The 27,167-nt window shown below is 39.7% G+C and overlaps 1 protein-coding gene across 1 annotated transcript in view; it reads left to right on the forward strand.

Moving 5' to 3' along the window:
* The window catches only part of LOC139734893 (polycystin-1-like protein 1), a 101,412-nt gene that overhangs the window by 9,230 nt on the left and 65,015 nt on the right, over positions 1–27,167 (forward strand). Inside the window, exons 4-14 of the mRNA XM_071645673.1 lie at positions 1,258–1,395; positions 3,233–3,345; positions 18,441–18,706; positions 19,455–19,593; positions 19,916–20,475; positions 20,969–21,125; positions 21,747–21,948; positions 22,884–23,111; positions 24,210–24,329; positions 25,012–25,183; positions 26,094–26,339. Coding sequence (XP_071501774.1) covers positions 1,258–1,395; positions 3,233–3,345; positions 18,441–18,706; positions 19,455–19,593; positions 19,916–20,475; positions 20,969–21,125; positions 21,747–21,948; positions 22,884–23,111; positions 24,210–24,329; positions 25,012–25,183; positions 26,094–26,339 — 2,341 coding nt within the window. The remainder of the gene's footprint in view (positions 1–1,257; positions 1,396–3,232; positions 3,346–18,440; positions 18,707–19,454; positions 19,594–19,915; positions 20,476–20,968; positions 21,126–21,746; positions 21,949–22,883; positions 23,112–24,209; positions 24,330–25,011; positions 25,184–26,093; positions 26,340–27,167) is intronic.

The following is a 27,167-nucleotide window of genomic DNA, read 5'->3' on the forward strand; positions in this document are numbered from 1 at the left end:
AAGGTGCTCTAGCATTTGGATTTCTTTTCTCCAATACATTCAATGTTTTTTTTTGTTTTAAATTTGATATGCATTAAAATATGTAAACTTGCTAGCCTTGTGTTAAGATTGAAATTGTGAATTTGATTTTAAAAAGTGGAATGAATGAAATCAGTAATAGATTTGAAATCCTGAAAACATGCCTACATCAGAGCATAAGTTCATCCCTACTGTGGTGAGGGTAAAATGGATGTGTTTTTGAAAATTATGGAGCAGATCCTAATCAGATGATTTGTTGAGAGTGTACACGTGACCAGGCATTTATTTTGCCTATTACATAACTTTGCGTATGACTGATCATTAAAAATGTTAAATGGCTGGTCTATTAAAGCATTTTCACTTCGCAAGTGTAACTGAGGGAGCTTGCATTGTTGTTGTTGTTTGTTTTTTTTTTACTTGCGACGAGGGTGATTTATCAAACATCAATGATCTGTTTCATCATTTTATAAAGTAAATAATACACGTTATCTTTGTTCAGGAATTAATAGTGTAATTACCCACACTTTAATTGTACCTTTGAAACAGTCCAGATGCCCTCGGCTAGGTGAATAGACTATACTAAAGGTACCTTGAATACATCTTATCTTACTCATGCCCCCATTAATGTGAATGATTTGCACAATATAACATCCTATCATAGTCTCCTTTGCAGGGGTCGCACTTAACTTTTTTTGTAACTAGCCAGGCGGACTACCTAGAATCAATTTTGACACTGAAGCAATATTTTGGCTAGCCAGACGGACTAGTTACTTCAGAATTTTATGATTTTTAGCTAGTCCGACATGATTTTGGGTGGCCAATGGCCAGCGGACCATCGCCAATTTCGAACCCTGCTTTGGCAGAGTTGCTGACTTTCCCCATTTCTGCAGGATCCTCCACCTCCCCCCCCCCCCTGAAAAAAAAAAAAACAACGACAACCTTGATTAAGATGTTTGAATGATGGCGGTGACCACCTCTGATAGATGTGTGTTTTTGTGTGAATGAGTGCATATTTGCATTTTTTATTGTTATACACCAGTAAAATATAGACAAAGTTGGATTGTATGATGTATGATTGAGCTAATTGTGGAAGTCTACCTTGGAATCCCTACAAAACCATCTTTAATCCCTTGAAGATTAGTCCCAGGTGTTCTCGGGTAGGTGTCTATGGAAAATCATCAAATGCGTGTTAAATAGCAAGATCAGCTCGTCCTCAATGGGGGTAATATTGTACTTCAGGCACACATCCAGGTCAGATGGAAGCTGTGTTCCATTGGAACCTGGGAGAGAATAACGTCAGTACCGGCAGCAGTCTGCTAGTCATAGAGAAATCTGAGCTGCCATCGGAGAGCTTGCTGCTGACAGTCACCAACCAAGGTAAGGAGAATATGAACATGCTAGACAGAAGCAGCATTTTATTAACACATTGCAGACGAGTCCCAAGAATACTCTGTGCTGGTGTCTATGGGAAATGCATGTTTTAGCAAAATCAGTCCTGCCTCAACGGGTTAAATGAGTGATTTTTAGTCGGTTAGAGCAGTTTTGGTGTTATGCCAAATGCCATCAAGGTCCCATTAAAATAAAAAAAAAAGGTGTTAGTACAGTTTGTATGGCAACTCTTGCTCAAATAGCAACTTTCCAAAGCTACACCCAATCCAGAAGCAGGATTTATCTTCATTGCCATGATAGTAGTCATTGCCGCAAGAGTTGCTATTGTAGTGCCAGCCTTTTTTATGAAATGAGGGCCCAGATCTCAATGGACGTGTTCTTGAACAGAACCATTCCAAATGACATGTGATCATCATGTGCTTGGGTACCACTTCATGACCACTTCATGTGACAGATCTGCAATTGATGCTGCTGTAAATAGAATTTAAACATTGGATATGATTTGTGAGTCAGTCGCCATGACAAAGGGGGTCATAGCATCAATGCACTTTCTTCTGTGAAAGCCAAATAATGTGTCATTGCCATCTGGCGAGTCAAGTAGGTGATATTTGTGGAAAAGTTTTTTAGTCCAACCTTTATCTAGAAGAGTCTATAATGGTATTATAGTCGGATCCATGCTGCACCTCGAAGGGGGAGCAGTCGCCATGCACATTAATTTGCTTGTTTTATATGCATACGTATACTTGTACGTATATCTTTTAAAAAAAAAATACAACCTTGTTTTCCTCATTGTTACTCATTTTGGCATGTATTTTGTCAATTTACGTTTTTTCAGTTATTACAAATATCTTCTGCTTAAATACGTTGTATAATTTCTCTGTTTATTTTATGGAAATGAAAACAAATGAATCTTGAATCTTGAATCTCATGTGGAATGGCATGAGGTTGAAGAGTATTTTTCTCTTCAGATGAATATCAATAGACAGCTTTCTTGAATTGTAGAAAGTCGAGATGGGTCCCTCAGAATGTTCATCGTTTTGGCCTATCCCCTTTCTCTGCTTGGAGTGATTGTTGATTGGCACCGAAAACCCCATAGCACAGAGACTCCAACTCTCCTGTTTTCAACGGGAGATCTCCCGCCAAAAGCCCATTTTTGCAAAATCTCCCGTTCTTTCGCTTGAGATTTAATTTTTCCAGCCCAGGCTCTGTGTCTCCCGTTTGAAATGATTTCTTACTTAGTGTCATCGTATCTTAAAAAATAAGCCTTAGATAGCACGAGAGAGCATCTAGAACCCTACCAGCCTAGAGCTTCCACTTTAGAACCCTGGCCGCAAGGAACTTCGCGCTTTGCGCTCGTGATGTGTGCGAGCCAAGTTGGAGTCTCCCGTTTGCTAGGGGTTTCAGGCGGGAGAATCTCCCGATCAGAAGGTGCTTGAGGTTGCAGTCTCTGCGTAGCATTGCAGCATGCTGTCCAAAGTCCCTGGCACAGAAAGGGTTAGCATGCAAAGTGTGGTCATTATTATGTGGCTCCAAAAAGAACAAGGAAAAAGTAGGGTAAAGCGGGAAGACAAAGAACAGAGTGACAATACAAGAAGAAAGAAGGTGTATCGCAAGGAAATTATCGATTTCAATCATAATTTGGATGGGATAGCCGTAGATAATCATGCTTAAGCTGTGGATAGGAGGTATCTATGGCGTATGGTATGTCTATTAAACTTTTATATATGAATTTTAAATAGCTACAGAAGGCAGCATGTCATGTGGACATAAATATTGTAATTAGAAAGCATTCCTTTCAATGCTCGTCTTCTTTCGTGGTCTCTAGTTGGCAACCAATCAGTGGATGTTCCCGTCATGGATGCATTCCAGGCGGTACCCGTTCTCTTCGACCACTCCCATCATGTGGATGTAGAAGCTGCCACAAGTTTTAACTTGTCGGTGAGTACAATACTGTAAGACTTTTTCAGTTTTAGAGGATTCTTTTCTATCAGTTCCAGATATGAAAACTTCATATTCAGGAATAAATGACTGGACGCTGATTCAAGAAATGCATCATCAACATCATGTTCATGTTCATCAGTATTTCAAGAGTGATGATAATGACGATAGTAGATGTGATGATTATGATAGTGATGATGATAATAATGATGTTGATGGTAAGGATGATAGTGATGATGGTGATGATGATGATGATGAGGACAGTGATGACAATTGTGGTAAAGATGATAATGAAAGTGATTACTGAGAACAATGATAGCAGTGATGAAGATGAAATGATGATGACAGTAATTGTGAAGGTGATAATGATAATAATTATTATCATTATCATCATCCTTTACAGTGTATATCTTCAATGATATTATTTTTGATCTCAGATTCTTATCTTTGGGCTTGAAATATCTATTTGGATTTTGCTGATTTTTATTGCCTCTGTGTGAAAATGGTGCTGGAGGCTCTATCATTTTTCATTTCCTGAAGTCAACATGAGGTGATGGTCTTGATGAAATTCCTAAAGTCTTAGAAATGAAAAATAAAAGACACACAAAAGACTCTCTGCAAGACAGTGCAAGGTGTCATTGGATATTTGAAGTTCAAGCATTTCAAAGTGACCTGCTCTTCCAGGAAACTATGCATCGGTGTGTTTCTACATGAGAGAATTGGGACATTGATAACTTGGACTTATGTGTGGCGCTCCGACAAAATGAGTCATAAGTTGCACAGGGAGTTTTCCCGTAATGAGCCGAAAATGAAGGGGAAGCACTGCTCGGGTCGAAATTTTTTTATGACGGATTTTGATTCCTTGATGTTTTATCTGTTTGTACAGAAAATTTCAGCGTGTAAAAATAGTACAAGTGTCCCAAATCACAGTTTTTCTTAGACAATTTTTTTTGGTTACATTTTTTTCGAACGCTCGCCATTGCGTTGCGTTTCGCACCTATTGTTCTTGCCTGATCGAGACTCCGCCTCCGTTGCCAGGGTGTATGCTAATTAGTCATTGCTCTTGACCCCATTAAAGACAAAACAAAGCATGGTGCGCGCGGCGGCGTCAGCGGCCAAGCGGCGAGGGCTTTAGAATTACGCAATAATAGTGAGCTGACCACCAAGGCTATCGATTGCATGACCAGCGAGTTTCGTTTGATACATGCACTCCATTTCATGAAGTGGCGATTGATGTGACGCACAAATCGCGCTGAAAACTTAATTTCAACGAACGATCACGCAAAATTTATGATACTTTATCTATGAGCTAATACAATTATCACATATCGAACTTGAAACCTCTTTATGCGTGTGTGTACTCTTACAACGGTTATTAATTGGCCTCATTAATGAATTCATTCAAATAATCATAACTTTCGTTCCCTGGTATGTGACTTGCTGTTTTAAGTTCATCTCTGGAGATATAGTAAGGCCTAAGTTGTCAGTTATTCTCGTTTTTATAAAGTCGACAATGCGTGTGATAATTCGCCAAATGTATGTAATACGTACTATTATTTCCCTGGTTAAAAAAAACTTATTGCCCTATTTCTTATGATGGTTTGGGCCGTGACGGCATGGAGAGAAATCGGAAGACAAACATTATTAATGCCCAAATAGCTCGTGTTCACTTTGGAGGATATTCTCACCCTTGTCATCTGTGTATTTATTAGAAGTAGGACCTATTTGAGAAAGGGACAGAAAGCTGTGTCGCTACTCAAAAGTGTGCTTCTTCATTTTGTTTTGTTTTTTAATCAGAATGTTTGTAGTGATAGCTGTTTGTCGTGTATTGCGTGTAGCTGACATGTGAGAGGTCTGCAAAGAATTTGGCTAACAGCTTTGCGAAGTAGCAGCGCTAATTGCCCATTGAATTTCGTATTCTGAGGAATTTCAAATGAAAGAACTCGGACGACACTGTTCACGCTTTGTATCCGAGTAAACCCCGCATCAACGAAGCCTTAAACAATGAAAGGTAAACTTCCTGCTATCAAGGGGTGGATAATCACGCAACCAGTATTCTTTCTTCGCCATTGATAGCAGAATCAGTGACAGAATGGAGCAACAGTGTTGGAGGATCGGCATTATGTCTGCTAATTTGTAAAAGAATTTTTCAGTCCCCTTTTGTGTTCAGAACCACAGTCAGGGACGCTAACTTCCCTATCTCCTACAAGCTATCGTTACTATCTTAAAACGTGAATTTTATGAAAGGTTAAAAGTGATCGCGGAATCAGTTCTTCTGCGTGGCACATGCAGGCTTTTATAATAGGATACCAAGCTTACCTGAATAGAAAGGGCGGGGATACACACTTATCGCAATCATGCGGATTTGAGAGTGATACACTCTACTACTTTTCTTCATCTTTCCCCCGACAAAGACCATGGTAGTTAAAAACAAACAAACAAACAAACAAACAAGCAGTTGCATTATATCAGAACGTACAGAATTTTTGTTTCATGTATGTATAGGTCATCTCTTGATGTATAGTAGGCATTTGTTGTCGTTTTTACAGCGTTTCCTAATAAATGCCTATAGCGAAAACCCAACACAACTTTTATCAAGGAGGGAAGGGAACTTAAATCTAAATATAACATAGTTTACAGAAATCAGACATGTAAATAAGGCAATCATATACATCCGCACGGCCGAGTGTAATCTCTTACTTTGATTATCAAACATGATCGCCTGCATTTACGTGCTTTTTTCTAATTTCTTGAACTTTGCCTCATTTTCTCTTTTTTTTTAAACAATTGCTCAAAACATTTAAAAATCGTAACACAGTCTGCTGTCCCACAACAAAACATTCCATTTGATTTGCCACTTATTGTTGGTCGGGTGACGCCAAATGGTGGAATCTCGAGCGATGATACACGGCATTTTGTTTGTTGGTTTTCGTCTCATCGCTCAAAAGAATTTTGACTACGATTACAGAGGTATCATCTATAACTTGTACAAGACATAACTGATGGTTTACAGAAGAGATCATCAATTCAGTAAAAATTGGTCAAGTCATGAATTCACTTTACCCATCAAGTCTAATCGACCTACGACATTGTTAAGGTAACCGCGCCTTTTTATTCTCATAGTTCAAACTAATACTTGACATAATCAAAACAAATATTTCTTTATAAAATTTCTCAAAATACTCAAAAGATGGCCTAAGTCAAAAATTTCTACAAAGATTGCATACGGCAATCTTTACTAGCCTAAACAAGTTTTCTAGAGCTATCAGTTCCCCCTATGACGATGACTTCGATTGCGTTTTGAACTTGTATCGAACTACTTTCAAAACAGCTATTACCTTTATAGTTCGATTAATAAACCAGTCTTTTGAATTCAAAACCAACATTCGAAATTGTAACCATACAGTAACATAATACTTCATGTCAATACAAGTTGAAAAATGTAAATGCTATAATAGTAGCGCAAAATAAATGAGTAACGATTATCTTCATACATTCTAATTCATAAGTGATGTCGCTACGAAAATGACACATGGTTTGACGACTGCTTCAAGCAAATTTAAAAAAAAAAAGGGAATGGGATATACTTCTAATGATAGTACCACGCCGTACAATGCATTTCACTGTATTTGGTAACGTTTGGTTACGTTTCTGTGCGCTTTAAGTACGTAAAATAAAAGGCAGATTGATGCTATTAACATGGTAATACACAACGCATTCAAAATGTTTTTTTTTTTTTTGAAATACACCGTGTACTAATATTTTAGTATACGGTTTGAAACTTTTAATTTGCGAGTCCTTTATAAAGTTACATTACATTATCAAGCAAAAATTAAAGTATTTAGGGATTCGGATTAGCGCAGAAGACTAACAGTGCTATATATGGCGATCGTTCGCAACAGAGACAATCCTCTTCAATAGATATACAATGTAATTCTGTTTTCATGAATTGAAAGAGAAACGAAAAGAAGTCAACTTTTTAACTTCATTTAGCTTTCTCACCAATTGAACTTGATTTGATCTGCCACGCATGATCGCTGTGTGTTCTATTAATTCTATTAAAATATTATTTAATCGGCGTGCTTGTTTTTCATGCAGAATGTCACAGGTAAGTTTAATTCATTGAAGTTCATAATGTTTGTACATATGGCGTATTTGTTGCTTTGTATTTGTATTTTTATAATATATCATGTGTCCATTATCTGATTCTGACCACGAAAATATGGCGACTGTTTAAATGCGGAGCATGTACTGGAAAACTGTAATGTCTCCTGCCAGTATAGACAAACTAATTTCTAGTCTATCCCCGCTTGAAATGGAAATGAAATAAAAAAAAAAACGAAGTTCGACTTTCAGTAGATTTCAACCGTTTTGTATAGTGCCTGATTCATGTAATGGACACAATCCTTTAGCACATAAGCAATCACACAACTTTCGGGAATAGATGTGTGTCTTAATGATTGTATCTCATGGAAGAAAACTTGTCTCCTTGCCTGAATTTTAGCTTTTTCCTGTTCAAGCTTGCATGAAAGAAATAGTTGAACATCAATCGCAATCATTGAGAGAGGCACACCCTTAAAAATAAGCACAGGAGTACTGAGACACACTACGAAATAAAAACGGGCCTTCTATCACTATTGACAACGCATGACATTGAACTGGTTTTTTTTCCCTTGGGGGAGGGGGGGGGGTAATACAATTGATTATTCTGAAGGTTCGTTAATCACACAATGAAATATGGTTCACTATTAGCTTAGGTTCGTTAACAAGAAAATTAAATGCGGTTCCTTTCCGGTCATTGCCGGTGGTTCCTTTACCCGAAGTAATCAAACAATCATTTTTTCTAATAAGGTTTGTGAATACAAAACGAAATGAAGAAGGCCTAAGTATTAATTCCGAATATTTGTCAGTATTATTATCTATACTCCACTTCTCAAATGCAGAAAGATTGTAACTGCAAATGTGATGTTAAAAAAAATTCAGCTTAAGCTACAAGTTAATGGTTTTTTATATGCTATGGTATTACAAAAGTGACTGAGAATAAGAAGTATATTTATGATACAATAATTGTAAACCCAACGTGAAGCTGTCAAGCCTACATCAACCTTTGCTTCTGATACGTATAATATGTGCAGCATTGGCAAGCGTGATAAGCGATAATTACTGGGCACACAACGCCTATAAAGGAAATGTGCCTAATATGGCGGGAATTCAGAATGTTACGGCTGTATACAGCTGCGGCAGAACAGACGCGAAAGCAGTCTTTGATGCTCTGCAACATTACGACCATGTGCGTAATTTGAGGGTTTTTAGTACACGCAAAGAACACGATCTCAAAAGACGACTATCATTAATTAACTTCATTGACTTTTTCTACCGATGCTGTCTTTTGAACCCCCGCCTACGATAGGTTCTCAGGTTTTATTTAGGTATTGGTACTTGCATACTAAACACATCCTCTTTAGTCTCCATTGACAACAACATCGGAGGAGAATGGAAGCGATGAACGCCCTCGCTACAAGACGCTTCTCGTAAGACGCATTGCGTGCCTGCCTACAATAGGTTTTCAGGTTCTATTTAGGTATTGGTACTTGCTAAACGCATCCTCTTTAGTTTCCATTGTCAACAACATGGGAGGAGAATGGAAGCGATCAACGCCCCCGCTAAAAGACGTTTCTCGCAAGACGCATTGCATGCCTTTTTTTCTTTTTACTGTTTCCTATTGTTTGTGAGTTAAAAACTTGCGGCAAACCACAACGCAGCCGACACACACCGCATACCGACTCATTCATGCGGCGGCAGCGGCACGGACACAAACGCGCCGAAGTTTACATTCGGGCTGCCGTATTGGTCAGAATCGTTAATGACAGACCTGTCCTGCGATTGGTTAATTATCTTACATACCCAAGCTATCCCCTTATACGGTAGTGCGTGCGATGGAGCGTAAACGCCGTCGCTAAGCAGGACTGCTGTATTGTTTCGTCCCGTGAAAGAAACAGGTTGTGAGCTTGAACGTAGCCTGAACTTTGAGAGCGATTTTCTCCGTTATTTAGAAAATGGACTGAAATCATAAACGTAGTTTATATTCGTTTTTATGATCTATAGGGATATCGAAATGAGTTGTATTACATATCAGTGTAAAGCTTAGAGTCTGTAGAATTCACATATAGGCATAACTACGATTTCATTTTTTGCGACTTTTGACTCATTCCGACGGAGCGCATCACTTATGTGACAGTAGACTGCCATACATTTTTAGTGACAGTGACATTCCATAGAATTCTGCTTTAGTTGTCTCTGCCTCGGAATGGTGCCAGATGCTCGATGTATTTGTGTATTTTGCCATTACTCATGAGCCTTTATTCTCCCTTGATTTTAAGGTGTGGCGTGTAGAGAATAAACTTTGGTCATGGTTTTGGTCACAAGTGATCAATATGGCAGTGTGTGGACAAAAAGTTATGCTTCAAAAATTTCATGACACAAGACCAGGATCATGTCCGTCAATGATGACCCACAGCCCTTTTTTATTTTATCTCATTTATAGTTGTGTGTTTTCTGAAGGCAAACCAAATTTAGAATGTAGAAGTGATGCAGTAAGACAAAGATTTTAGTTACGGCTTTTAATGTGTGAATCTCTCTCATACACTCTAAAAGAACCATAATCCGCTTATAGATGCAGATGGAAGTATCAGCATTTGTAGAACATATCAGTGAAAGTTTGAGGAAAATTGGACAATCGATTCCAAAGTCGTGAGCTTTTGAAGCTTCGGTGCTGTCATTGCTGGATAAGGAGACTACTACACTTTGTGATGTCGTAATGGACAGCAATAAAAAGAAAATATGAAGAAAACTCAACATGTATTGTACTTTCACGTCTTTAGCATATTGAAAGAGCACTTGACTTGCCTCTTTTAGAAGCAGGGGAAATTATATTACCATTAGATGAAATGAGTACTTTTCATGAAAAATGAAGTTTTGTTGAATTCTCCATATATTTTCTTTATATAGTTTTATAGTTGTCCGTGATGATGTCATGAAGTGTAGTAATCTCCTTATCCAAAGATGACGGCGCTGAAATTGAAAAGTTCATAAATTTGGAATTGATTGTCCGATTTTCCTCAAATCTTCACTAATGAGTTGTACTAATCATAATTATTGCAGTTTTCAGGAAAATTGTCTATGAGTAAAAGTGCCTATTATCAACTGTAAAGTCATTATCAACTTTGTTTTTGTTTCTCTCATTTGGTTCTATCTTTGTGGTTTGAACTTTTAATGGGCAGAATCTTCCATCCGTAATGCTATTAGAATTTAATTTGTGTTTTAGATATATTTTCCTGTCTGTTTGTCTGTGTGTCTTTCTAACATAATGTCACATCTCTCAAGTGTACAATAACTTGTATGGCTGACTCTTTATCTTCATCTTAAATTAAAGATATATTCATCTCTTGTTTGAGTTTGTCCTTCTCTGATTTTTCTTCTCTGAATTTTTTTCCTGATCTTTTCAAATTTTCCTCATACCCCCCTGCATATTTTCAACTGCTTTTATTCTTCATTTCTTGTGTGTGTTCCTATCTGAGATTGAAATAACAAAGGACGTAAGCAAGAAACAAGAGGCCAATATTAATGGCAAATTCCTATCGGCAGGTATCACAGGGGGAGAGCAATTAGGATCACGCAAGGCCCAAACCACAAAAAAGCCGGAAATAACCCGTATCTGTCTGGCATTGGAAAGGATTCTTAGATTGAATTGAAAACAAAGATTGAATTGTGTAAGTTTGTTGTCATTTGCTTTGGAATATCTTGGCAAAGAGAATATTTCATTGGTCAGCATGTTTATTTATAAGCAAGTACCAAGCTTCAATCTGTTTAATCGCAATAAGAGGGTTGGATAGCTAGTAGATTTTGACAGTCTTTTTTTCTCTCATAGTTGTTTAGTTGTCAGCAAATTTTGCATTATCTGTTGAGGCAAATCTCATCCTTGAATCTAGATTTTTAGTGAGCCTTTTGCATGGACTTGTACACTCAGCACACGTTTGAATTCAGTGTCCTATTCAATATTGATATTTACTTTTGAAAAAAATCTGAGGTGTGATTAGTTCATGGAGCAAAATTTCGTTATTCCTGAAAAGTGGCAATCGATAGCATTCCACCTCAAGGATTCTTTCCAGGGCATGGTTTTGGTCATAGAGATCTGCCGCAAACCAAATGAAATTTACTGAAGTATGTTTAGCAACTGTTCCAAATCAAATCCCATCTATTTTTCTCATTATTTACATTAATATTCATTTATTTATCTAATGTATCTATATCTGTACACTTGGTATTCATTTGGGTCCACTTGACATGAGATATCACACACAGCAGTAGAGAATTAGTTTACATGACACACAAGACCATGTACACCATGGTAAGGAATAATCAGTACCATCTTTGAAAGTTGTCTTTATCAATTGTAAAATTGTACTAAAAATGGATGGTAGAACTTTATTGGAAAACAAAATAATAAGACATTAAATATCTGTATTAAAGTAAATTTTAATGTTTCATATCTTTTCAGAAAAGAGTGATATTGGTTGCAACCATACAGAATGCAAATTTGTGCTGTCCTCCTCTCCTGAAATACAGTACTGTATGAAAGTCATTGCAATAAAATCATATGAATGGTCAACAATTTAGCAGCTACAGCCTCTTTCCGCTTCAAATCGTGACAATAACAACAACAAAATCTAATGGGAAGGATGAAAGGTTTTCTTGATGATACCATGTCAAAACTAAAGAAGCATTCTGAGAGCGCAGACCTCTGCCAAGCAGCTCATTTCCACCACTGATCTTGGTCGCCAAATGAGATCCACACATATGTATGCATGCTGAAAATTGCCCGATTTCCCAATATAAAAGCCTTTTTTTTAATGTCATCAGCTTCCAGCGGCGCGGTGTCTTGCCCGAGCAAAGCATGCACTTCAAAAATGCGCAGTTTGAACTCTCAAGTTCATTGACCCTACCTGCCAAAATATTGAAAATCCAAAAAAATCCATAAAAATTCCGGGATCACTACCAAAACTTTATCATCTGTTCCTTGTGTCATTCTCAAGTTTTCCTGGAAGTTTCATCTACATCCGTTCAGAACATTTTGAGTTGTTTTGCACACAGACAAAGAAACCAACCAACCAACCAACGAAACAAACATGCCAATGAAAACAAAACCTCCTTCCTTGGTGGAGGTAAAAAGGGAATCTAAGACCATCTACGAGTACCTCATAAGCGACTATTATGCCCCGCCCTCTATTTTCTTTTTTTTTCCTTTTTTTTTAAAACTTTCTTGTTCCTTTTAACTCTTTCAGTCTTGTGGGCAGCATGTTTATGTACAATGTCAGTAGGATTTTAGGCTGGTGGTGCCAAGAGGGTTAATGTGATGATGGTCTTAATAGTGTAGTGCACACACACTGGGACTTCACCTTGACCTTGAGTCAAATTCCATAGGAGGACTGTGCTGGAGAGATGCTCATTGTGTTTTCAGGGCCGGCAGGGGAGAATTTATCCTGGTGTAGCATGATGCAGCAGAAAGGATCTGCAGAGAACGGAGCAATTACGCGAAGGTCCAATAAATCAGCAGCTGACGCAAGCATTGTCGTCATGCAGTGGGAAGAACAATTGCAGTCATTATGTTGAAGACCTCTGTTTCCGGTACAGGGCAAAGTTATGGGGAAAACTGTGGATGTGCTAGTATGCTTAAGTGTGGAACAGGGCAGATTCTATACCATCAATCAAACTAACAAACTCTTTGTCAAAAGAACAAACGTCACTGAAACACCTTAATTTGATAAAAGAATGTCAGTCATATTCTACTATTATAAATGGGACATGTAAGAGAAAATATGAGGAATAAGGAAGAAGAAGGGGCAGTGCTGGTATGGAGGAGGATGAAGAAGAAGAAATATGAGAGGATGAGGAAAAAAAGAAGGCAAGAAAAAGAGATGGAGGAGGAAAAAGAGATTGTGATGGAGGAGGAGGAGGAGGAGGAAGAGGGGTGGCAGAAAAGGCAAAAGAAGAAATAGAAGAGGAAGATTAGGAAGAGATGGGATGGAGGCATAGGAGGAAGGAGAAGAAGAGATGAAAGAGGAAGGAGAGATGGGGCAGAAGACGAGGTGGAGGATGATGGAGGAGCAGGAAGAAGAAGAATAGGGGATAGAATAGGAGGAAGAGGGCAGAGGATAAGAAGGGGAATGCGCAAGACAAGAAGGAGAAGTGAAGGATGAAGAAGAGGAAGAAGAGATGGGGATGGAGGAGGATGCAAGAGAAAAAGTTAAGGCAGATGGAGGAGACAGAAAAGAAGGAACAGAGGAGGGAGAACAGGAGAGGATGGAAAGGAGGATGAAGGGGTAGAGGATGAAAATGCGAAAGAGGCAGAATTAGAAATGGAGGAGGAAGATGAAGAAGGATGCATGGTGGTATGATAAGAGGAAAGGGTAGCGGAGGATGGGTAGGAGACGGCAGAAAAAGAGACAAAAAAGATTAGGGATTGGGAGTGAGAGGAAGGAGAAGAAGGAATGGTAGAGGAGGAAAAGGAGGAGGCAAAAATAAAAAAAACTTGAAGAGCTGGTAGATGGGGAGTAGGGCAGGGAAGTAGAAGAAAAAAGAAATTGTGGTAAAAGAAAAGGAAAAGGATGAGGAAGAGGAAAAAAGGAAGGTATGACAGAGAAGGAGAAGGAGGCAGAAGAAATGGAGGATGGTGGATCAGGATGAAGAGGAAATGGAATAAGAAGAAAATTAAGGAGAGGAAAAGAAGAGATGGTCAAGGAGGAGAGGGGAATGGAAGTGTGGAGGAAGTATAAAAGGAAGATATATTGCAAGAAGTGGTAGTGGAGAGGAAGGTTGAGGATGAGAAGGAGGAAGGAGAGTTTGAGTAGAATTTGAAGATGAAGAATTTGATTGGGAAGGAAGGCGGTGAAGAGGAGGAAGGAATATCGGAAAAAGGAATAGAAAATATAGGACGAAATGCCAGGGCATAACTTAGGAGGGTGCAAGTTTGGACAAGATCAATGTGGAAGATGGCAGTGATGGGGAGAAAGAGAGATGGAAGAAGAAAATGCAGTTGGGTGGGAGAAGGAACAGGGAACAGAATAAGAGCAAGAAAGGAGGGAGAGTGGGCATGAGATGGAAGAGAGGATGATATCGTAGGTAGGAAGGAGATGATTGGTAAGTGAATGGTCCCACTACATTTCACATCTTTGAGAACCTGCCAAGAAATTTGTGATTTTGTGTGTTTGTTTGGGGGAGGGGGGGGGGGAGGGTGTTAAGTGGAATATCATCCCATGCTATTTGCAACTCTTAACTACTGGAACAATGTGTTTTGTTCATAAATACAATGAATCATATTTGCCCCCCACGGATGGAGCAAGAAAGTGATGGAAGTGCTTTTCACCCTTGCCTACTAAATCATCAGCCGGTCCCCAGAGCGGGCATATGACGCATGCACATTCATTTCTGTTTGGTTTTTTTTTTTTGGTTTTTTTTTTCCCTCAGCAAATCACGCGATTGTCTTTTGAGGGATCGGCTTCCTTCAGCAAAGGGCAATGAACTCTTTTCCCCATTGTTTCAGAGCCCCTTTTGTTCTTCTTTGCAGATGTAAAGCCTACCTCCTTTGACCCCCTAGCATGGCCCTTTCCTCTCTCTCGCTGCCAAAATTGCAGCGATTTAATACTCCCAGGGAGAGAAGGTACTGGAGGCGGGGAATTCTTTCATCTATCTCGTAGCATCAGTTTTGCTGCTGGGAGCTATCCATTTCTTGCGGTTTGCTTGCTTGATGTTTGATAGGTCATTACTGGCTTGTGCTAGTCTGAAATTCTTTCTTTTTGTTTTATTCATCGGTGAATTACAGACACTTTTAAAAAGTCATTGACCCATTACTTTGTCATCATAAAAACACAGGTTTTGCTTGATTGTTTTTTAATAGGTCATTACTGAATTAAAGTGCTAGTTTGAAAATCTGGCTTTTCATTCTATTTATTGATGAATTACATACACTTTATAGTCATTGACCCCATATTTTGTCCACATAATAACGCAGGCTTTGCTTGATTGATTGAAAATCTGTCTTTTTGTTTTATTTATTGGGAAATTACCGGTACATACATTTTAAAGCCATTGACCCATATTTTGTCTGCATACAGTAACAACACAGATTTGAGTTTAGTACAAGTTCATTTTTAAATAGGTCATTTCTGGCTTGCTATAAATGAGATTCTATCTAACTGTTTTATTTGTAAGGAGTTATAAATGTCATTGACCCATAATTTATTAGCATAATAAAACTTTGCTGCTTGCTCATTGTATAATACTGTAGGTCATTTCTGGCTTATTGTATTTTGAAATTTTATCTAACTGTTCCTTTTTTTTTATGAATTACATTGTAAAGTTATTGAACCATAATTTGTCAACCTAATATCTTATACAATTTTTAATAGGTCATTAAACCATAATTTGTCAACATAATATTTACACAATTTTTAATAGGTCATTATTGGCTCATGCTGGTTTGAAATAGTGCCTTTTAAAAAGAAAATATTGATGAATTTCATACATTGTGATGTCATAAACCCATACTTTGTGAACATAATAATAGAGCAAGTTTTCTTTGCTCATTGTTAAACAGGACATTAGTGACTTGTCTTAGTTTTAAATTCTGGCTAACTGCTTCATTTTACTGATCAAATTGCATTGTAAAGCATAGTGACACAAGTTTTAGTACATCATTAATGTCTTACAAAGTATCCTTGTTTGAAGTTCTACATTTTTTATTTATTGATGAAGTTACATACTTTGTAAAGTCAGTGTCTCATATTTTGTGAACATAATAATGCAAGTTTTGTTTTCAATTTTTGTGAACAAGACGAACAAATGTATCATGTAAGCTACAAGCTGGCTATTATCTGACAGTCTATCACTTTCCTGTTATCATTTTAGATCATTATATTGGCTGAAGTCCTTGCTTGTGTAGAGAACTTCTATTCATTTGAGTTCAGAATAGAAGTGATTTTTCAATGTCTATCGGGGGGGGGGGGGGGGGGTTAACAACTGAAATGTAAATGACACAATGTTTTTCATCCTGTACTATAGAATGTGATAACTTTAAAAAGAATTATGCAATGCAAATGAATGTTGCCTTGTGTTAATACATGATAACCTCAACATCACTTGTGTGACCCAATGAATGTCAGGATATATGTGACATGTATTCTGTAATAGTTTTTCTTCTATTCTTTTTTTTTCTTCAAATTACTTGTATAGACCCACAGGAACCTTGTTCCAAACCCAGATTCTTCCAGTGATATTATCTGCCAATCACTGCTAAAGTACCGATTAACAAAATATATCAGAATGCCCCTTTCTGTATACTGAGCATAACTTGCGTGTTTCCATATTAGTAACAAAGAACAGTGCAGGAAAACATGCATGTTATGCTGTGTCTAGGGGAAGGTATATTGCACATTCCAGTGTCTTTTACTCATCATACGTTATCAAAGATTGAGAGATGATGTCACTGGCAGAATCTTGGTTTGGAAGGTTTGTTTGTTGTTTTTTTCTGCAAGTAATCTGAAGAGAAATAGCTGAAAAATTATTATAAAATCTTTGGCACACATTTATCATTTGGCCACAAAATTGATGATCAGGGTATTACTAATCAGTACAAGTCAGCATGCATCGGCATCACATAGTTCCTTGACCTCCATGGGAAGATAGAAGGGAATGAGGGTGTCACATATAGCAAACATTCCTTCGATATTGTCAGCTGTCTTAAATTAGCCTGAAGGAATTGCCCCCTGCATGTTGAGAAAAGACAGCAAATAATTCATGTCTTTATGAAATGGAACATGTGACCAGAAGATGATGGAATTAGCCCTGTTACATCGATGTTGGAGAACTTAAAAAAACAGCCAGTGCTATGGGGAAGCCCACCAAAGTCCTACGCCACGAATGTTGGCATCGGGCCTAAAACTTCCCGCCAATCGCTGAACAGCGGGAGCACGTGAACTTGGCGTGGGATGGAGGGAGGGCGTGTCCGAGTTTGACGAGTGGAATGTTTGTCTTCGTGCGTCACAGAAATACAGTGACCAGAGATATAGCAGTGGAAAATCTTCTCGAAATCTAGGGACCCAAACCTGGAATATTGTCAGTATGCTGCCTTTGCATAAAGAGACGGGTCATGAGACTTTTCGAGCGTCAGGATTGGTGGAAGCATGCAGCGAATGACGTTGTACATTCAGTATCTGATACCCGCCAGCTGAAGGGAAAGTTTATGGAACTGAAGGAACAGTCTTGTTGCAGGAAAGGAAGTAGAAGTTTCTCACTGTTTGGGATATCAGGGATTTTTTTTTCTCCCATGCTCTTTCTTTTTTTTGCACAGAGAGAAGTTTTAATGAGGTGTCCTGATCTGAAATCTACTGAAATATATTTTTTTTTGCAGGATGTGACATTTGTGAAATCCTTGGAAGCCTTACCAGAGCCAATGGGAGGATTGTTTGTCCTTATCTGGATTGCAAATGTACTGACACTCTACAATTCTTACAACACCCAAAGTTAACTGACCATTAAGCCAGTCTCAGCGACCAAAAGCGAAATGAGATAGATATGGAGTTTGTATGTCACAAGACTTTTCTTGGAACTCATTCCTTAAGAGAAGTTTCCACAGTTGTATTGAATGCACAAAATGGATTAATAGGTAAATATTAACTTCTTTTTGACTCTGTTACTCGCTAAAGACAGATTGACTGTTCTCTTTTCTGGACTGCTGCCATAGTTTCAGCAATTCACACAGCTTACTCTGAAAGCAAATCAATCTTTGAAATAGGCCATAGAGATTTTTTCAAAACATTGCCTTAGATTTTTGTATAATAATATTTGTGTGTGTTCGTGTGTGTGAGTGTGTGAGAATAATGGTGTACTTTCAAGGTACGTTTGCGATTCATGTAGAAGTACTCACATACCAGAAATTCTACATCATAAGTGCAAACTTACTCAGCCCTATCAAGTATGTAATTTTTACTGTTTTAATAATGATTTATATGTTTGAGAAACTTCATATTTTCTCTTCATAGATGTCATCTGTTGCATCGATTCAGTCTGTGGAAGTCACATGCGAAAACCAGCACGACAAGAGTAACCATACAATGTCAGTGACGGTGGACGACCCAACCCCTTTGGTCTCCTGGCACCACAACTTTCCAGACGTTGGAGTTTACGTGCTCTCCGTTGTGGTCATGACGGTGGACGACGAGATGTTCACGCACAACTCAGCCATCAGCGTCCAGGAGCAAATCGAAAGCATCAGCCTCACTGGTCCAGATCTCACCAAGTTCCTCTGGTAAATCATGAGATTTCAGTTTTGCCACTATGAATGTGCTGTGTACACGTTCTACATATCGTCACTGGGGCGACAAAAACCTCGTATCTACAAAATGTCAAATGTTCAGGAGAGCCAAAAAACATGGCGGCCAAAGCACTGTGGCAAATGGGATAGCATTTCCTTTAACATGCCGTGGTGGCTTCATTTTTCGAGTAAGACAGTTGGGATATGGACAGGACATCACTTAACCCATTATTTGACCATTAATCGAAAAAAGTCATTTTTGCAAAAATTGCAGATACAAGGTCTTGTCACCCCAGCGACGATATGACTTTATGTGTGTGGCTGTTTGTCCTCTTTTGCAACAACCCTTTGCTGTGCCCTGTTGGTCAGTGAGAGCATGTCTGCTCTGCATGCTTTCTTTGAGATTACCACCTCAAGGCATCCCAAAATTAGCTATTAATTGATAGAGATACAGTAATCTCCCTCATCACTGCAGTATTACAATTTTGATCTTGTGAGTCTGTTAAATGTTGTCATAGCAGCACATGTTTGTGTAGCATATCATTTCCAGGTTTGGGTGAAGGGATGGATTATGGAAAAAAAGGGGGGGATGTGACCTGAAACCCTGACGTAGTTTCGTTTTCAAGTTCACCACTGAATTGAAAATGGGCACATAAATGGCTAACTTTAGCTAAAAACATGTGATGATGCAGCTGAAGTCCCTGTTAAATTGTCATTTTCTTACCTTCTTCTCCATATCAAGGCCCTCAACCACCCAAACGTGGGAGATGATGCCATCGCTAGGGACAGACATCCTCTACACGTGGCGCATCAAACCTGTCAATGGCTCATCTTCATCTGGCGGGGACTACTCTGTCGTGATGGGCGGGGCACACACGTTGGTAAGAGAATTTGCGAGATACTGTGCATTTTAGGGTCTTAATGAGGTGTAATACAGCTAGACTGAAACCTTCCTGAGTATGTCCCTTCAAAGAGAAGGTTTTTTGATAGTGAGCATCAACCCTTTCTGTAACAGCCTCTTACTGATACTGTCAAAAGTTTTCCTTTGCGGAGCTTGCTATGAACAGATGGTAACTTCATTGAGCTTTGCGAGCATTCAGGTCCATTTTATGCAAAATTATGATTCTACAGGTATGTCATGCTAATGTGAATGTTGTATCAATTCAATTTAATTTATACGAGTCATTTTGCCTTCGAATTTAGGGCTACCTGCCATTCACCAGTCCTGGGCTGTTCAACCTGTCCCTCACGGCAGCCAATCAGATTTCTTCTACTGCCATCTCTGTCCTCACCACCCTGCGGGAGCCAATCACGGAAGTCGTTGCATCCTGCGCCCCGGTGCTACACGGCCTGGAGTCCCAGATCCTCGTCACCGTTCAAGGTGGGCCAGAGTTTGACTTCCATGTCAGCTTTGCGGACGGTTTGAATGCGACGCTGACATCCGTCTCCTCCAAGGTGTCCATCGAGTACGCTGACTACTCAACGAGTCCTCCCACTTTCGTGTACGCCATTGGCAAGAATTACACTTCTCTTGGTGACTACAAAGTTGTGGTTGTGGTTTCCAATGGCATCTCTGAGCAAAGAGCTTCGACGGTGGCGAGGGTGGAAGAGAGAATAACTGGCCTCACCATCTCGACGTCGGACTCGTGGCTGATCAACTTACGCTCCAACATAACGATGATGGCCTCGGTTGCCACAGGCAATGACGTTATCTTCACCTGGAACTTTAATGATGCGTTTGGACCCACCACTGTCACATACAGGTAAGTTTCCATCGAACAAGGTGTGCTTTCACAGAAATGTGATCTGGATGTGCAGTAGATGGTATGTTATTAGTATGTCATATTGGCGATCCCAGCGAGTATTGTTGATGGTGTATCTAACCAGTACCCACATTCATGCAAATTATATTCCTGTAGACTGCCAAGAAAACACCATGAAAGAACTTGCTGACCAATTTCTAAATAACCTAAATGGTGGTGGTTTCAGTGCAGGCTTGTGCACCAAATGTCAGAGATGTCTATCACAGTCTCTCAGATTCGGCCTAGAAGAATCCTAAAATGAGAATATATAAGAGCCTCCCCGATTTGGGACTTATTTTGCCCATGTAGATGCATGTACCAACACACCGGCAACTCGTTGATTGTTCCCTTGAACCTCCTTGATGTTGCTTTGCCAGTGTTGGCATCCCTGGGCTTGCAAATGCTCATGGGTTCATAATAAATTCGGTTTTCATTTGTTATACTCTCCTTCCAGTAATGGCAGTTACAGTTCAGCTGTCCACACCTTTGCCTTCCCCGGGGAATACATCATTGGTGTCAGTGCCCACAACGCTTTGCAATCAGATCCAGTTGTCTACAATTACCCTTCAACGTTCATCGTCCAGCAGGTGCCAGAAGCGTTGGAACTGAGCGTGAGTTATACATGTATACCAAACTTGGCCTGTTATCATTGTGAATAAGATATATACAGTACACCAAAGTCTGCAGAGAAATGATTAGATTTGGCAATTGAACAAGAAGTTCTGGGCTGGCATTTGAGAGAATCTATTTAGATAATGAAAATTTTCCATTTTCACCTTAACTCCTCTTATTCTTCTTTGTCCCCTTCCAGATATTCATATGTGTTGACTTTCAGCAGTGCTGTATTCTCTTGCGCTGGTAAAAATATCAAACAAGAATCTTGAAATTTGACATATTATCTCTCAAACTGAGTGATACATTTGCCTTGAATGTGTAATGTGTACATATCTAAAATGTAGAGCTGTAATCAGGTTGTCAATTTGCTTTGTGTCTGAGATTTACAGCTAAATCACAAACCAGAAATAGTGTCCATCAAAAAATATTGAGCAAAAATTGTGATGTCAACTGTGTTAGAAAATTCTTACTAAATTCCTCCTCTATTAATACGTATGCCTTGGCAGAATGATATGCATCTAAAATGTATATGTTTGTGATGTCGGAATATTAATGAGGAGATGGCAAAATAAATAAATAATTCTGTTCCCCCCCCCCCCCCCCCAATCACCTGTCAGGTCATTGGTGGGGCTACATCTGCTTCCCTCTTGAGCAATGGGGCAAGCTGGGCCACCAGCACTGTGGAGTTCCGGGCCTTCTGCTGGGGCTCCCACATCGATTTCTTCTTCGACTACGGAGATGGAACCATTGAGGTGGTGGAGGGAGTGATAGACGAGTATGGTAGTTTCTCCGGCGATGGTCAGCATGTCTACACATCAGGTAGGCACCAATTGAACACTTGGTGGGCCGTATGCCATGTTTATAGTCCAGCAGGACTTTCTCTTCTTCTTCTTCTTCTTTTTGGAGACCTCCTGGCACATTTACTAGAAAATATAGATCTGTTTTATTTTCAAATCAAAACTATGTGAATGTGATAAAAAGTGGTCTACCAGGAACATGAATCTATGGGTATGCACTCTCCATGGAATTCTGTAAATGTGGTGCTGAAAAAACACAAACAGCAACATGAATTATGTACATATGTCCATCCTTGCAGCAGCAGGAGCTGTGAATCTACTCATAAACATAACTATCTCCAATTTTAGAAAAATCTTAACTTTAGGATTGGCATTGCTAGCTCATTACTATTTTAAGCAACACAAATCTTTGTGACGCCATCGTCTGAATGATAATGAGTTAAGAGAAAAAGCAAAGACCTGTCTTTGATGAATAGGGATGCAGAGTGGGTTAGAAACTCTGTTATGCCTGTTGCAACATCTAATTACATTTACACGGTGAAAATGTCAGTACATGGTGTAAAGTCATTTGTAGCCAACTATAATCAACTGTGATACTGTACAATGACTTGGTGCAGACAGTTTGTCACTTCTTGTGGGCAAGAATTTTTTTCTAAGCTGGGCACAGTCATCATTTCAACCCTCTGGAACATGCTTTCAGAGAGGCATTGAAAGTGTTGTGACCTTCAACACTTCAATTATCTCCATGCCTACGGGAACTAGATGAATAATTTGAAGGCGACAGACAATATTATGGGTCTTGTGGGTCCAACAATTCATTGCGCAAAGCAATAATGGATTAAGTTTATGCGAGTCTTGACGAAGAAGCATTTTTCAGAGGTGTGCCTCTGGCCCAGTGTTGATAGTTTGATGGTTTCTGTCAGTGTGAGGACATTTGATGCAATTCTGTGTCCGCAGAGGGCGAATACACGGTGACGGTCACCGCCGGCAACCAGCTAACCAACATCAGCCAGACGCTGAGGGAGCCCTTCTACGTGGAGGTCCCGCCCACCAACCTGCACTTCTCCCATGACAGCTACAGCTTCCCGTTCGGCAACCGATCGGTCCTGACCGTGGACGTGGCGGCCGGTAGCAATCTCTACTACAACTGGTCCATGGGCGATCAGACCAACTACATATTTGAAGGTGGGTTTTTAGTCGTCTGAAGACTGTTGAGGAAGAGCTGATTTTCCTACACTGTAAAAGCAGAAATTTTCACGATGTTAAAATTTTCACACATTTCGCGCACCCAGAAACTTATCGCAAATATTTTTGCTTGCCATATGTGTCTGTAGTTAATGTCTCGATTCTGTGAAATTTAAAACAGATCAAGACAGAATAAACTGACCAGAAAGAATATAAGTGGAAAAATGAGCAAAGAAAATGGGATTCCATCGGGATTTGAACCCGAGACCTCGGGATTGCTAGCCTGGTGCTCTACCGACTGAGCTATAGAAAGCCCTAGTGCGGTGTTCTTCCCAAAAACCCTAAATTCTCAATGTTCTTTCTGGTCAGTTTATTCTGTCTTCATTTGTTACATACTAAAAAAGCTGCATCACTTCAGTTATCCCTCGTATTTATCCCCAAGTTGAATTATCCTTCGGGTTTATGCCAGGTTTAAGTGTGTGCGTGTGTGTCACACACAGACACACTGCTATAGCTTCTGACCATCCGAGCATTGAGAATTTAGGGCTTCTGGGACGAACACTGCACTAGGGCTTTCTATAGCTCAGTCTGTAGAGCACCAGGCTAGCAATCCGGAGGTCTCGGGTTCGAATCCCGATGGAATCCTATTTTCTTTGCTCATCTTTCCACAAAATTAAAAACAGGTAAAACTCATCTTATCCGGCCAAGTGCGAAAAATTATGCGAAGATGTCCACTTTGACAGTAGGACGCATTTCCCGTAAGTTACTTGCTCTGTACTGCCACTACTACTAGTCATTCTATGTATACTTGGTCTCCAGCAAGATCTTTTTCAGTGTGTATAGTCATTGATTACCAGTGCATTGCATACATATGCTAAGTGAGCAATGGTGAAATATCTCACTTTCATGAGCATGCATGTAACTTCCATGACTTACTTTGTTTCCTCTAGCATAATCTATTTATTAATTGTTGTTCTTCATTGTCATCATCTTCCAGCTTTGATCCCGGTTTGTCCCTGATAATGGGATGGCCAAGTTTTACCTCATGACAGTGTTATTTCTTTCCTTTTCTTTTTTGTGCGTGCAAAAAATCCACAGGTCCCACAGTATCACATGTTTACCGGACAGCGGGAGTGTACCAAGTGATCGTCGTGGCCTTCAACAAGGTCCAGAGCCTCCAGACATGGTGCGACATCCGCATTCTCAACTATGTCTCGTGTGAGTAGACTGTGTGTCCTGAGCTACTGAGTTCAGTGCATAATAATGTCAACACTACCAATATGTTGATGCTTTCCTATCGCATGCAAGTCTCTGAGATGGTAGACCATCTTTTTCTGTGTGTTCAGAATGCCACAAGCTGTCACTGATGAATGCATCCTATTCTTATACTTACCTATTAATGTAATCAATACAGTGTACTCCCAGTTATAAACACAGTTAACCTGTTGAGGACGGGCTGATTTTGCTACAACATGCATTTCCCATAAACACCTGCCCGAGTATACTCGGGACTCATCTTCAATGGGTTAAACAAAATTGCGTTGCAACAAAGTAAAGATTGAGGTCTCAACATTTTTGTCATTACAGTGTGTATATCGTTAAATACTTCATTTGTTTGGCCATATTGACATTTCAATGCAATGAAGGATGATTTGTAGTCCTGAGGCCTTATTTTAATGGGAATCTCCTGTACCAATTTTATTTGATGATATTTTGTGCATTACATACACGTACAAGTGAGTAAAAGCAACAAATACAAAAACAGAAATATGGTATATTTAGCAAAATAATTACTATCAAAGAAGCCGAAGAAGGAGGAGCAGGAGCTGGAGATGACTTTTTCCATCACTGATGAAAGATTTCTCCCTTTTCCCTGCCTTCCTTTCTTCCACTTTCTCAGTTGTGGAGCTCAAGGTGGCAAGCCAGCTGGTACCCACCCAGACCAGAATCACCTTCACGGCGGACACGCCCTCAAACAGCGCCAACAGCTTCGTCTGGGACCTGGGCAACAACCAGGCACCGAAAACCACCTCGGTCAGCTCTCTGAGCCACACCTATCGCACGCCCGGCACGTAAGTTTGAATGCAGATTACATGCATCATAATAATAGTAATAATAACAACAACAACAACAAAAATAAAGAAATAAGTATTCCTTATTGAACGCCTTTACAGGACTTGATCAAAGTGCTGTGCAATCAACGTGCGACATTCACAAAATATAGAAACAACATAATTACAATTGAAACAGTCCAGTCTAAAGTTTCCTTCTAAACATTTCTTCTGAAACACATAGGCGGAGTTGTTTTGGTACAGCGTTCCAGACAACAGATCCAGCGTATGAAAATGTGCATTCATAAGCTTTGGTTTTTGCTTGTGAGATTTGTAGGATTGTTGTATCATTTTGTGACCGAAGTTGATATCTGGAGACTGTAGGGGTGGTTAGTAGGTTTGGATAGATATTGAAGAGCGGTATTCATCATGCACTTTTAAAGGGCTAGTTTGAAATCGATACGCTCTTTGATGGGGAGCCAGTGTAAGTGCTTCAGTAAAGGAGCACTCGGTGATCACCTAATTTAGACAGCCACATGGGTGCGCGCAGAAAGGTGCACTTTGATTTTGACTTCGATAGAGGACTGTGCAGTAGGTGAGGAATCAAGAAACACATTTGATTGCATGCAGATGAAACTGAAGTCATAGCTCTTTGCCTGTTCTTGCCATTTTTACATTATGATGCATGTCCTCCTAGCTTGTCATGTTCTCTTTACATTAACTCTCTAAAACTTGATGTAAATTTGTGAAAGACACATTCATCAAGGGCACTGGAAAGGGCATTATGGTCCCCAAGGTGGGGAAAAAAAGATACTGCTTTTCATTCTCGGCAGTCTACCAGTATAGAACTGTTAGGTGGGGGTATCAATCAACTTCAGGATATTTCTAGTCTTTCTTTCACCATATCACCTGCATCTCTGCAACCAAATAGATACTATGTGACTGTTGTTGCCATCAACATCTTTGGAAACGCCACGTCCCAGCCACTGGAAATGACTCTCCAGGCAGAGATTGCCACCCTGGTCATCAAGACGTCCTCGTCGATTCTGATCGAAGAGGCCACCGTCTTCCAGGCGCAACTCGCTGCCGGCAGCAACGTGGAGTTCGAGTGGGACTTCGGCGATGGCTCCAGCAACCTGGTCACCGACCAGGCTGCAGCCATCCACACATTCAACAGGTTTGTGCCCAAGCACTTTCTTGCTTCAGTTTTCCCCTTCTCAGTTTGCCCTACGGCATTTGCAACCACAATTGCAACCCCCTGTTGAGGACGGACTGATTTTGCTACAACACGCATTTCCCGTGGACACCTGCCCAAGTATACTTGGGACTCATCCTCAGTGGGTTAATGCGATTAAAGACCTGGGGGTGTTTCATAAAGCTGTTCGTAAAGTTACGAATGACTTACAAGCGACTGGTGATCAGTTCTTGTGCTGATCATTATTTAAATTCTGATAAGTATAGCACATCAGAACTGATCACCAGTCGCTCGTAAGTTGTTCGTAACTTTGCGAACAGCTTTATGAAACAGGGCCCCGGGTGGTGTGGGGATATCATAGAGTGGGAAGGCAGGCCTGGCACAGAGATATTCAGAATTCCTACAACAAATTGTGTGCAGCTGTATCACTGATATTTGTGTGATTACACACACACAGCCAAAGAGTCTTCACTGGAGTCAACCGCTACAGATGAGTGTATGCCCCAATGCACATATTTACTGACACATTGCTTATAAGCGTTTATCTATGATTTTCAAGTGTACCCCAGTGAAAATTGAATGAATATTGATTCAGTCAGACCACTAACGTTTCCTCACGCGGGCCCCGTCGCATAAAAGTTACGATCAAACGCAAGTAAAGAAGATCAAATGTAAGTCCCAAATGCTCCATTCTGATTGGTTGAAAATCAAGTTGCGTATGGTATATTTTCATGACTTGCGTTTGATCGTAACTTTTATGCAGCAGGGCCCAGATCTGTAATTAGAATATAAAAAGAAGCAGCTGTAAAC

The sequence above is a fragment of the Diadema antillarum genome, unplaced genomic scaffold (genome assembly GCF_040938485.1).
Source record: "Diadema antillarum isolate AM-2024a unplaced genomic scaffold, OU_Dant_1.0 seq00000550_RagTag, whole genome shotgun sequence".
In the NCBI taxonomy this organism is placed as follows: Eukaryota; Metazoa; Echinodermata; class Echinoidea; order Diadematoida; family Diadematidae; genus Diadema; species Diadema antillarum.